This window comes from Tamandua tetradactyla, chromosome 17 (genome assembly GCF_023851605.1).
Source record: "Tamandua tetradactyla isolate mTamTet1 chromosome 17, mTamTet1.pri, whole genome shotgun sequence".
In the NCBI taxonomy this organism is placed as follows: Eukaryota; Metazoa; Chordata; class Mammalia; order Pilosa; family Myrmecophagidae; genus Tamandua; species Tamandua tetradactyla.
This window is the reverse complement of record NC_135343.1, coordinates 27033003-27045745: the sequence shown is the minus strand read 5'-3', so window position 1 is coordinate 27045745 and position 12743 is coordinate 27033003. Positions and strand designations below refer to the sequence as shown.

General features: G+C 41.6%; 1 protein-coding gene across 1 annotated transcript in view; it reads right to left on the bottom strand.

Moving 5' to 3' along the window:
* Positions 1–8381, bottom strand: part of EML6 (EMAP like 6) — a 300506-nt gene extending 292125 nt beyond the window's left edge. Inside the window, exon 1 of the mRNA XM_077134236.1 lies at positions 8004–8381. Coding sequence (XP_076990351.1) covers positions 8004–8200 — 197 coding nt within the window. The 5' untranslated portion in view covers positions 8201–8381. The remainder of the gene's footprint in view (positions 1–8003) is intronic.
* Between the last annotated feature and the right edge of the window lie 4362 nt (positions 8382–12743).

The window sequence follows — 12743 nt, the reverse complement described above, 5'->3', positions numbered from 1 at the left end:
TTGAGGTTTCTTTTGCAGTAACGAAAATGTTTTAAATTCTGTTTACAGATGCACAACTCTGTAAATATACTAAAAGCCATTAAATTCTACACTTTAAATAGCTGAATTATATGGTATGTGAATTATACCTCAATAAAACTTTTTTTTAAAAAAAGCAAGAATCTTTGAGAGTAAACAAAGCCTATGTATAGATTGCTGCTGGTCCCTAAATCAGCAGTTATTAAATACTGTAGTGGCTCCTCAAAGTATAAATTCATGATATATCATATTCATTCTCTCTCTCTATCTCACACTTATTCACTAGCTCTCTCCCCACCACCACCCTTCCTTTGTAGGATTTAACAATATTTTTCTGAATAGAGGATAGCTTGCAACTCTTAAGTTGATCTTTTAATGGCTGCTTCAATTTCTGGGTTCCCAACTGTTCATCATCTTCTATGTGGGAGGAATGGGCCTCCTGCCAAAGGAATCCAAAGGTTGTGTACATCCAAGACAATTCAATGGGCCAACAACAGTCTTTTCAACAAATAATGCTGGAACCATCAAATATGTACATGCAGAAGAATGAAGTTGGTCCCCTATTTCATACCACATACAAAAATTAACTCAAATGGATCAAAGATCTAAGTTAAGAGTTAAACTATAAATAATTATTAGAAGAAGAAAACATAGGAGTCAATCTTCATGATCATGGATTAGGTAATGTGTTCTCAGATATGACACCCAAAATATAAGGACAAAGGAAAAACAGATAAATTGGACTTTAACAAAATTTAAAAACTTTTGCTTCAAAGGGCACCCTCAAGAAGGTGAAAAGATAATTTACAGAATAGGAAAAAATGTTTGAAAATCACATATCAGATAAGGGACTTGTATCCAGAATAAGATATTCTTCCAACTCAAAAGTAAAAAGACAAACAACTCAATTTTAAAATGAGCAAAGGATTTGATTAGATACTTCTCCAAAGTAGACAGACAAATATCCAATAAGTTTATGAAAAGATGATCAACATCAATAATTATTAGGGAAATAAAAAATAAAACCACAAGGTACCACTTTGCATCTACTAGGATGGCTATAACGAAATAGAAAGTAACAAATGTTGGAGAGAATATGGAGAAATTGGAACCCTCTTAAAGGGCTGATGGGATTATAAAATGGTACAGCCACTCTGAAAAAGTTTGGTAGTTTTTCAAAATGTTAAACATACAGTGATCATATAACCTAACAAATCCACTCTTAGGTTTATATCCAAGAGAATTGAAAACATATGTCCACAAAAAGGCTGTGGACATACTGTTTCACTATCCATACCAACCCAGGGACAGACTTACCATCTTTTAAATTTGTTCCAGTAAGTGTCACTTTGTTTCTTTCTGGGGAGGAGAGCACACTAGGGAAGGTGCCAACATAATGAAAAACATGGACTTGGTTAATTTAAGAATTTAATAAGCACATGTATTATATGTGTGTGTGTGTCTATTAGAAGTATCTTTGGGGTTGAATAAAAAAACACCGATTTATTGAGTTCTGAGACATACCAATAGCCTTCCTAAAATCTTCCTATTCAAAGAGTGGTCTGTGTAACAACAGCATTGGCATACCTTGGGAAAGCAGAATCTCAGGACTCTAAACCAGACCTGCTGGTTCAGAACCTGAAGTTTAGCAAGTGCCCAGATGACTCCTGTGCACGATGTCGTTTGAGAAGCATAGCTTTCTCTAAAACACTGCAACTGCATATAAGACCAACCCACAGAGAACAAACTTGAGTTAAACCTACAAGAGAAGCCCTTCTGCTGAAGGAAGTGTAGTTCACTAGCTAAAAGACACATGACTCTGCAGGCTCCAGCCTCCTGGGGGAAAAGTCAGTCTCTGAAGCAGAACCAGAAAGTCAGCATTCCCAGTAGCTTCCTTTTTTCTTTCTTGGTTACAAAAACATCACTCATCTTGCATAGGTGCTCAGAACCACAGATCCCTAGGGCCTATAACAGAGGCCCTAGGACAGCTCTGCTTAGAGATGCTCCCAAGGGAATACTATTTCTCTTACCATAGTCTAATCTACACTTCTCATTGACCATTACTGAAGTTAATATCATTTTTTACAAGATAGTATAGTATAGTGCAATTTTTTCCTAGTGACTTATTACATGGTAACCATATTTTCCAAGTAAAATGTGGCCATTTTTTTCTGAATTAAAATTTAAGACCCATGGTATGACAACACCTGTATACCTATGGCAATAACTGAATGGAATATTTGTGACTCTCCTGGGAAATCTAGGACATATGGTGCCAAATCCACAAGGCATTAATGACTTGAATGAGAATAATAATGACCTTGGTCTTTCCCTGAGTATTTATACCAGAATTCTCGGCACACCAAGTTCTTTCCCCTGGAATCTTTGCATATAACCTCCTCTCGGCTCCGACATCTTCATTGTCTCTGCTCCCTTCTCATCCTTCATGTCCTAACTTAAATGTCATCTTTCTAGAGAGCTGCTCTGGAAACCTTATTTACAGTAGCCTCCCCACTCAACCCAGTTCCTCTTTTCTGATTATTTCCTTTTTGGCAGTTACCACAATCTGTACTCATCTTGTTTTCTTGTCCTTACATTGTGGGCCTGCCCCACACAATGTAAACTTTCAGGGCACAGGAACTTTGCCATACCCACTGCTGCACCCCTGCACCTGGTACACTGTAACTGTTAAACAAGTTTCCGATGAATAAACAAATGAGAAAGAATAAAACATAGCCAAACTTAGAGAATAAATAAATCTTAATAAAAATCACCTGCAAATATACAATAAGACCATTTATGAATAGACCGTAAGAGTCCATCAAAACCATTTACTTTATGCCTTTATCAATGAACAGAGTAAGTGGGATCACATGAACAGTGAATGGTCCCACTCAGTGACTTTAGTTCAATCTCTTCCCCTCTCAGAGCTACACCTATAAAGTGAGAATACTATCTCTCAGGATTGGGGGAGAGGGGTTTCAATGAAATGACATTCATGTGAAGTTTCTGGTACAGAACAGGCACTCAACTCACTTCTGGTTTGATTCTTGATTGCTGCCTCCATGTTTCCCTTATTCAAACTGGTCACATCTCCAGCCTTTCATGTGAACCTACTCACCTGATACTCTAGGCCCAACCATGATTGTAAGACACCTCCCCTTCAAGTTCAACAAGTTCAATTGTACTTGCAGCACCAGATTGTTTTAGCTATGTCACAATTTAGATTCTTAAAAAATTATTTTTTAATTAAACATCTCCAGTCGATCATTATTTCAGTTCATTGCAATATGGGTGATGTTCCTAGATAAACATGAAAATGGTTCTATTTCTAGATAGAGTTGTAGCAGTCTGCTTCAAAACTTTTGAATAAAACAAAGGATTTATAGACCTACAGATGATAAACAGAGTTACAAAGAGCAACACATTTACTAAATTCTGATTAGGGACAAGGCATAATGATAAGGACCACAGTGACTAGGAAAAATAAGAGGCCTTAAAGCAGTGAAGCAGTAGCTTGGGGCTTTGGAATCAGACCAACTTGGGTTCCAATCCCCATACTAGTCTGCCAGTTGGTAACCTTGGGTAAGATCTTCAACCTCTCTATGCCTCAGTTTCCTCACCAGTAAACTGGAACTGAAAGTACCTACTTCAAGGGGTTGTTGAGAGGGTGGATGAGATAAATTTGTGCATACATTTAGCTCTGAGCCTGGCATTCAGGAAATGTTTTCTCTGGCCACGTTAAGATTCATTCTCAACCTCAAGAACCTTACATACACTTAGAAATGAAAATATTCAGAATTAAACAATAGCACCAAATGATATGCATTATATGGGTAGCACTGGTCACAAAAGATGCAAAACTTTTGGAGTACAAGGCATCCCCTCCCTGAGGGTGGTAAAAGGTATTCTTGGGAGTGGTGAGACAGAAGCAGATGGAGCTACGCAGGATATAGAAAAAACAGGCCCTCTATGGTGGGCAATTACTATTTATTAGCTAAAAGGTACTGTGGAGCACCTTTTATCTAAGCTCCACAACAAACCACAAGGCAAATACCTCTAAAGCCCCATTTTATAAATCAGAAGCTGTTGTACTGATGATATAGCTGAGATTCAGAGACGTTCAGTAATTTCCCAAGGTCATTCAGCTGGTGTATGACAAATGTAGATTCCATCTCAGGTCTTTTTGACCCCAGAGTCTATGCTCCCCGCCACTATACCATGGGGGAGTGAAGGAGGGCAGATAAATCATTCCAGAAAGAAGCAGGAAAGAACAGGGCCATCTAATATGGTATGTGGGAAACAAACGATGGATGATTTTCTAAAATGGGAAAACGAGAGTAGAAAGGTGAGTTAGGGCCAAAGAGAATGGGAGATTATGGAGTCTGGACTTCAGCCTATGGGCAATGAGGAATCATTACCTGGTTTTTTGGTGCTATTATTATTATTATTAAATACAATTACTACCACCACTAAGAACATCTATTGAGTACCAGCCAAGGGCTAGCCTCCAGGCTTTATAAACCCTTTATATATATATTATTTCTAATAATTGCAACTCTGTAGATTAGGAATTTTCACCCTGATTTCACAAATAAACAAGGCTCTGAGAGGTTAACCCTCTCACTCAGATACTCCAGGAAATGGCAGAATAGAATTCTTCCCCAGTTGTGCATGAGGTCAAAGTCATTGCTCTTTCCCCTAAAACAGTATTTCAGAAAAACCTCCCTTGTAATAGACAGCCAAAATATAAGAGAGAAGAAAGCAAAGATAGGGAACTAGTCAAAAACAATATAGGAGTCCAGAGAGGCAATAAAATTCTGAAGGTGACAGAGAGCAATTGTGCTCAGGACCTTTCCTTTCACTTACTTCATTTCTGCCACCTGAAGCAGAAACCAAGTTAGCAGTTATCCCAGTCTCTTGCCTTCAAGCCTGCATTAGAGCACTGGTGTTAGCTCAATAGCAAACTCTGCTTTAAATATTTCCTTGTACCTTCACAGTGTTATCAGGACTAAAATATGGCATCACCCTCTAATCTGTAATCTGTATTGAAGGGCAATCATTCAAGAGACTAAAACTAAGCTCCCACATCCAATAAATCACATTATACCTCACATACCGACATTTTAAAACATCTGACTTAAACACATAGCTTGTCAAAGCAGGAGGACCCATATGCTGAGCTCTAATGAGCTCTACCAAATCCTACTTTATTATTAAGGTTCACTGTGATCTCACAGATCACAGCAGTTTTATAAAATGGTGTGTGTTATCAATTTTTGTTAGGCTGCTTTCTAGTCAACACTCTAAGCAAAGCAGCACAAAAATTAAGACAGTAGAAAGTGTATGCATTATGAATATATCTTTCAAACTAATCAAAAGGTAAGTACCAAGCGGACAATTACTTACATTATAGTATTTGGTGGAATAGAGTTAAAAGTTTTAACATTTATGTAATGATTTCCACATCCCCCCAAAAAAGACAAAGTATTTTCACCCTAAAATCTTAGTCTTCCCCATTCAATTAAAACCTTCAGGATTTCAAGTGAAAAAATAGTAATATACTGGGACAAATAAAAATGAACTGAAATTCATAAGAATAGAAGTGTAAAATTTTCCTGCCCACATATGCAATTAATTCAAAATATTCCCAACATTTTTACAATATTAATTACAAATATCTAATATATTTCTAAAAATAAAATTATGGAAGAAATGGCACTTGTGAGCCCCACAAACTAAAGATAAAAATAAATATAATTAATGCACTGCTACCACCAGAAAAAGACAGCTACATTTATAAAATAAAGCAAGTTAACAGCATAAACATTCTAATTTTACAGCTCTAAATTATATAAAGTACTGTGGATTTTGTTTTTTAATCAATTGGACTTTATTGTATTCTTATGTGCAAACAGATATATGGGTATTAAAGAACTCTGCTCACCCACACATATTCAGACCCAACCAAACATTTAGCAATAAAGTACTTTCTTTGAAGGCAGACTTACACCTATGTCATTACTCAGCATAAAGAGATACCTACCTTAATAAATAGATCAAAAGTTAAACCATCTTTTTTGTTTCTTTTCAACAGTTGAGGCTCCATGCAAACCCAGGTATACAAATAACTTCATTCATCTTTTCTTAAATCTGACTGTCTTTTTAAAATCACTCAAGCTAAATATCATCACATCCCCACTAGTCCAGCTGCCTGTCATAACAAGGGTTTACTGCAACTCCACCCTTTTCCCACCTCAGTTTCAACACCGCACTTATTTTTTTCCCCTATTAGAGAAAGAATTAGGATTTCAAATTCTCAAAGTAGTTCGGTGAACTGTTACATTAATGTTATTTAACCACAGGGAATTTTCTGCTAATTGCCACTCCCTCCCTTCCCCCAAAGGACTACATCTTATTTTGATGTTGTATTGGAAAGCACTACATTAAGATAGAGCAAAAACATAAGGGGTTTAAATTTTTAAACATCTAACCTTTTCATAGTCGCTGTTTACTCTGCACCTGTGACTTTAATGATCAGCCTGGCAGTTAGAGAAGCAAATCTCCAGAACAGAACTAGGTAAGGATGCCCCACTCACAACTATTGTCATATCAGGGAGGGAAGAAAAGCTATTTTGTCATATGTGACATGAATAAAGTTTTACATTTCAATTCCCCAAATACTAAAAGCAGAGCTTCTAGTATTTAACATTTTCATCTTCGAAAATTTAAGGTTTTAAAATACATCTTCCTGTATTCTCAAATATCAAGGTTTTGCCTTATTACAATTTTTCAACTTTAGGTCTCAGAAAAAAAGACTTTGAAATAAAATCAGAGGACTAGAAGGAAAAAATTTAAAACTACTGTTTTAAATCATTCTTCCATTGAGAAATTCGAACCACTGACATTTCACCACTTAATCATTTATTTCTTTGCAAAAGGCAAACTTAGGGCAAAAGTGACAATATTCTGAAATATGATAAAAGTTGTTCTAGCTCAATGAAACACACATGCCTGGAAGGTACAAACATGGTCTCTTTCAGTTATACTCCATCCTCAGAAAGTCATTCTCCCTACAGGGTGAGGGTCCCATATCATGGAAATCTTCCTTAACTCTCAAGGCTAGAAGAGATTCCCTGGGAACCATCTCTGGACCACACCTCGTTTGGTCACACAAGCAGCTGAGAAGGGGCTGGAGGAAAACCTGCCTAGTCCACAGATGAGAGGATAGGGCCAAGAACTGAAATAAGGCCCCCTTCAGTTTAAAATACCTAGTCATCCAATTATGTTCTTCCTCCAGTCCTGGTCATCCACGACCAGATGCTGGTTGTTCTGTGGGCTGGCTGGTAGAATTTTGTGGTCCAGCAGCTGCCAGCCTTTTATAACCTCCTTGATGTTGTGAAAGCATCAATTTCATGCATAAATATGCTTTCCGGCATTAAAACACTGCCAACTGAAATATTAGAGAACAAATTCCCCACCCACTGCAGAAATTTCCCAGTTCCAAAACATCTGAGATGAAGATTCCAAATTACCTGTAGCAAAAATTCCCTCTGGAATTTTTTTTTTTAATCCTCTTGCATACTGAGGAACCTCAGAGGAACCTCCTAAAGATGACCACCGTTCAGATTTTTGGTCCTACACTTACTAGTTCAGGAGGAAGAGTGTTTGTTAGTTACCCAGGACCCTTTCATTTGTAGTAGGAATGAACACCAATAAAAAAAGGCATCAGGACACTCAACTCCTCAGAGATTTAAAAGCCTTCCTGGAGGATGAAGAGACATCTTCTTCCCCACCTGCACCCGTGCCCCTTAGCCTTAGAAACCGCAGTTCTTCTGTAATTCCTTGAGGTCCAGACAGAATTCTTTATTCCATGGGTTTCTGAATCTGACCCTGCCAGGATGTCACCCTTCTCCCCCACCCTCGCCCCCCACCCCACCTCTTCCAGCCAACACACCCACCTCCTCCCCAGTCCATCCCCTTACCTGATAATGTCGTCGTTGTGTCCCAGGAAGAATTTCTGACCGTGTTCACGGGTGTTGTAAACCACCCCGACCCCGGCCACAAAGTAGACCACCTCCTTGCCGGCCGTGTAGTACAGGTTGTTGCGGCACTGGTGACCGCGGTACCCGTACACCCACTCCAGCCGGAGCTGGCAGCGGGGAGCTGTCCGATCCGCCATGATAAGCCGACCCCACCAGCACCCGCCCCGGTCCCCCGCGCGCGGGTCCGCGGCCCCTGCGCGCTGGGTCTCTCCTTGCCGAGGCTCGGGCTGCGGCGGACCTGCAAGGGCTCAGTGGGCAGCGCCCGGCGCTGGTTTCTGCCACGACGCACAAGCCCAGCCCGGCGAGCCCGCCGCCACCATCATCCACCGCCGCCGCCGGTGCGTGGCCGCCAGACCCCGACGGCCGCCGGGTCTCCCTCTCTCCCCGCGAGGCGGCTTCGGGGGCGCCAGCACCCGCGCGCGCACGCTCCTTACTGCACCTGCGGGCTTCGGCCCCCGGGAGAGGTTCTTGCGGGGGTCACCCCGCCTTTTAAATCAAGGCTCTGCATATCCAAACACTGATTACCCCGGGCGCGCACTTAAGTTTGCGGCGCGCGGGGGCTTCGCAGCAGGCAGCGGGATTTATTCTGGGCCAGCTTGGCAGGTACAGAGAATCAGGGTAAGCTTTGCCATCGCCGTCCTTGGACCCAACTGACTGTCTAAAACCAGGATGAGAGAGAGAGGAAGAAGAAAACAGATTTTTGCATAAGTTACCTAGTTCAATAAAATGGTCCCTAAACTAAATTCAGTGTTTAAAAATTAAATCATTCCCCGTGTCCCCCTCCTGATCTATCTCCTGAATGATAGGAAATATGCCCCCATGCTGCTGGCTATTGGTTGCTGCTGTGATTTGAAAGAATATTTGCCGTTTCCCCATATAAAGCCAAGGCGAATATGCAATAGTCATTTTTTTAAGACGCTGCCCCGTTAGTTTTAGGGTATGTTTTTAAAATTCATATCCTCCTCCTTCGTGGACCCTCTCTTCGCGGGAAAAAAAATCCTTAAGGAACTTATCGGTTCTCGCTAATTAGTAACTCTAATCGCAAGCGTCATAAAAGATTTTCTGAATCGGAGGAAACGAGGCACGAGTGCAGTTGGAAAGAGGAGAGCGCACTACCTACAAACGCTCCCAGTCCGGAAAAAATTAAATAATTAACAAGTGGCAAAAATCGTGTCCCTCTCCCCAGAAAGGTCTGCGCTGCCTAGCTAGGGGTCCCGTCGGCTAGCGGGTCCTGCCTTATTTAACGCCATCATGAGGAAGGGTCGCTGGGGGACAAGCGAGCCCCGCCCCCCGACACCCGCACAACGGCCTTCGCTGGTCCAGGGAATGCCACCCCCAGGGACCCCGGGGCTACGCTCACTGACGTCCCGGCCGTGTCCCGCGCTCCTCCCACACCCGACCCAGCGTTCCCCGCGGAGCTTCCCGCTCCCGCCGCCTCCAACCTGTGCTCCGACCGGGCGCCGCCAGCGCGTCCCGGGTCCCGCACCGCGGAGTGAAATCCTCTGCCTGCTGGCTCCTCCTCGCCTCCAGTACCTGGGGCTGGGCTTCGCCGCTGGGGCGCCGCGGGAGACCCGTTCTTCCTCCAGTCAGGGATCCAGGGGCGTGGCCACTGCGCCGCTTTCGGGAATCTCAAAGTCTGGTTACCAGGTGAGATCGCGGCACTTGGAAACGGCGACGCCCCGAGGGTCGGGGTCGCCCCCTCTCTCTCTGTCCGCCCGAGTTGCCTCGTCCCCTAAGCATCCTGGGGCATGTAGTCCGCTCCGGGCCGCTTCTGTGAGGAGCGCGCGGAACGGGACTACAAGTCCCAAGATTCCGCGCGGCCAGAGGAGGGGTCGTAGCTCAGCCGCGGCGGGCGTTACCAGAGGCTGCGGTTCTCCCGGTGAGGAACGTCTGCGTTCCCCGGGCGCCGGCACGTCCTAGCGACTAAGGCTAGCGTATCCGTGAAGAAGAGCGGAAGAGTTGGAATGGAGACCAACTCTACCGATCAAGCTGAGAATTTCTTTTGCAGCAGCCCCCTGAGGTGTTCCATAGTCGACGTCCTCGCTTGGATCACTCAAGCTTAAGTTTGTTTCCTACTTCAGTCAAGGGTAGGAAGACATTATACTGGTGTCTGGGATTGGGGTCTCACTCTGCCCTATATAAGAACCATTGCTCACCTCCTAAGTTAGCGGACTTGGGTATTTAAGGACAACCAGATTTTGCAAGTGTGAAGGTGTTCACGCTACTGTCAGCTAACCTTGACCCTGCGGGGAGGTTATGTAAAGCAGAAGCCGGTGACATTTCTCTTAAAACTGCCCGTGTTGAACTGTGAATCCCACTGCGTTCTCAAGTAGCCTGTTGTCACATTGGGGCCATAGCTGGCCTTTGGGAGGAGATTTCAAAATCCTAGTGTTTAAGATGCTGCAAAGGCGTGATGGACTGGACATTTGGAATAATCCCTCCCTTTCTACCTTCCCAATGTAATTGATTATTCGATTTTTCAACTCCTTCAAGCCTTAGTAGAGCCCTCTGTCTGGTAACCTGCAGAATTCTGGAAGTGTGAGAATATGTATAGTAGCAATTGTGAATTGGTCTCATTTTTCTTTTTAGGGAAACACTCTATACATTTGTGAGGAAGCACCACAAGGGCACTACCAAAAATAAACCATGGCCTGAAAAATTTTAAGACATGTGCAAATACATAGATGACCAACAATGTCATGGCATAAAACAGTACCAAATGAATTATAGAGAGACAAATTCTATACAGGAACTCAGAAGAAGAAAAAATTTTCTAGCTATAATAAGTCAGAAAAGGCTTCATGGAAGAACTAGAAATTTGTGAGATAGGTAGAACTGAGATAAGTAAAGCTAAGTTGAAAGAGCATTATAGATGGTTCTGTGGAATAAGCAAAAAGAAAAAGTGGATGTTTAAATTTCTAAACAGAATTAGAGACTTTGAATAAACTAACCCAGTTTGGTGCAAGAGAGAATTCATGTAAAATAAGAAGGGAAAGGTGAAGCTGAAAGTTAGATTGTGAAAAGAGCTGATCCTAGAGGTTTAGACTGTATCCTTGAATCAATGGAGAGCCATTGAATCTTTCTTTTCTTGAAGGTACTAACAAAAACAGTAGTAGTCAAGGCGTGAGGCCAGAAAGAAAGGGACATATTCCAGAGAAAATGAAAAAGTATGTTGACAAAAAGAAATGGATGTAACATGACTTGCTCATTTCCTAAATTATCTTTATTGTCATAATTAATGACCACCATGCTGAACCAGATTGTACCGTCAGTAAAAAGAGTTGGAGGAATAAATCTGGCTCTGTCACTTATAAGTAACCTTAGGCAAATCCCTAAACCGTCTGATCCTTAGTCTCTTCATTTAATAAAATAAATGCTCATCTTACAGGATAATTGTGAGAATGAAGCAAAAAAATATACATAAGCAAAAAGTTAATAATTTGTAAAGCATTATATATAAATATTAATTATATGTTTTACAGTGCCTATGGTTTAGGCACTATAAATGATGTTTGCATGTATCATCATTTAATCCTCATCCCAATAATATTCCTATGAAGTAAGCACTCTTATTTCCTTATTTTACAAATAGGGAATGTAAGGCAAAGACGAAGTTTAAGTAGCTTCCTCAAAGACGCACCATAGTAGTGAGAGTTTGGATTTGAGCTCAGGTATACTGGCTCGAGAGTCTATAACTACTAAGAATAAGGATGGCATATTAGATGGTGTTCATCTGTGAGTGACTGGAAAACCCAAAATAGGAGTGACTTAAACTTGATAAAATGTTATTTCTCACAAAATCCTGGAGGTAGTCCAGGCATGTTTATGATGGCTGTACTTAGAAGAAATCCTTAAGTAAACAGGTTACTACCAGGGGAGGGGGCGGGGTGAGGCAAGTACTTTGAGAAAAGGAGACCCTAGGTATTACCTTGGATCTCAAGTGGAAAATGGAAAGTTTCATTAGGGCTTGCTATTATCACAGCACTGGGTGGACTTTAAATAAGCCAGTCCATTGGAGTGAAATACACTTTTAGCTACAAGGAAAGGGCTCTGAACACTTCATAGGATCTCAAAGAGAGCAAAGCCCTGCCACCTTGTAAGAGCTATGCTGTCCCAAAAGAGCTCACCCTTCTCCCTACTTAAGAAAACCTCGAGTTTCAGAAAAGTGGGCATAAAACAATACCTAGCCGGGCGGGCAATGGTGGCTCATGGCAGAATTCTCGCCTGCCACGCCAGAGACCCAGGTTTGATTCCTGGAGCCTGCCCTTGCCAAAACAACAACAATATCTAGCCACCAAAATGTAGCTCTGAGATCAATTCATCCTCAGATAAGGGGGGAAGAATGTCAAGAAGGATGAATACACATTGTATCAGGCTAAATAATCTACTGCCTCTATAAAACATAAGAAAGATAAAGAAAGGGCGTAGCAAAAGCAAAACAGAATCCTGAAAGACAGATTATATGCAAAGGATAGATGAAGAACCCAGCCTGGAAGATTATCTACGGAAGAATTTAGATACAATATGAATTCATAATATCAAGAGGTTGAAGATGTATGATAAAAACAAAATTCAAGCTAAGTAAAAATTCAAAAATATAAGCATGATTAGAGATCTAATGTATAAATTTGAAACAGAAAAAAATGGAAATCAAATTACCAGCTTCAAGGGAAAACTAGA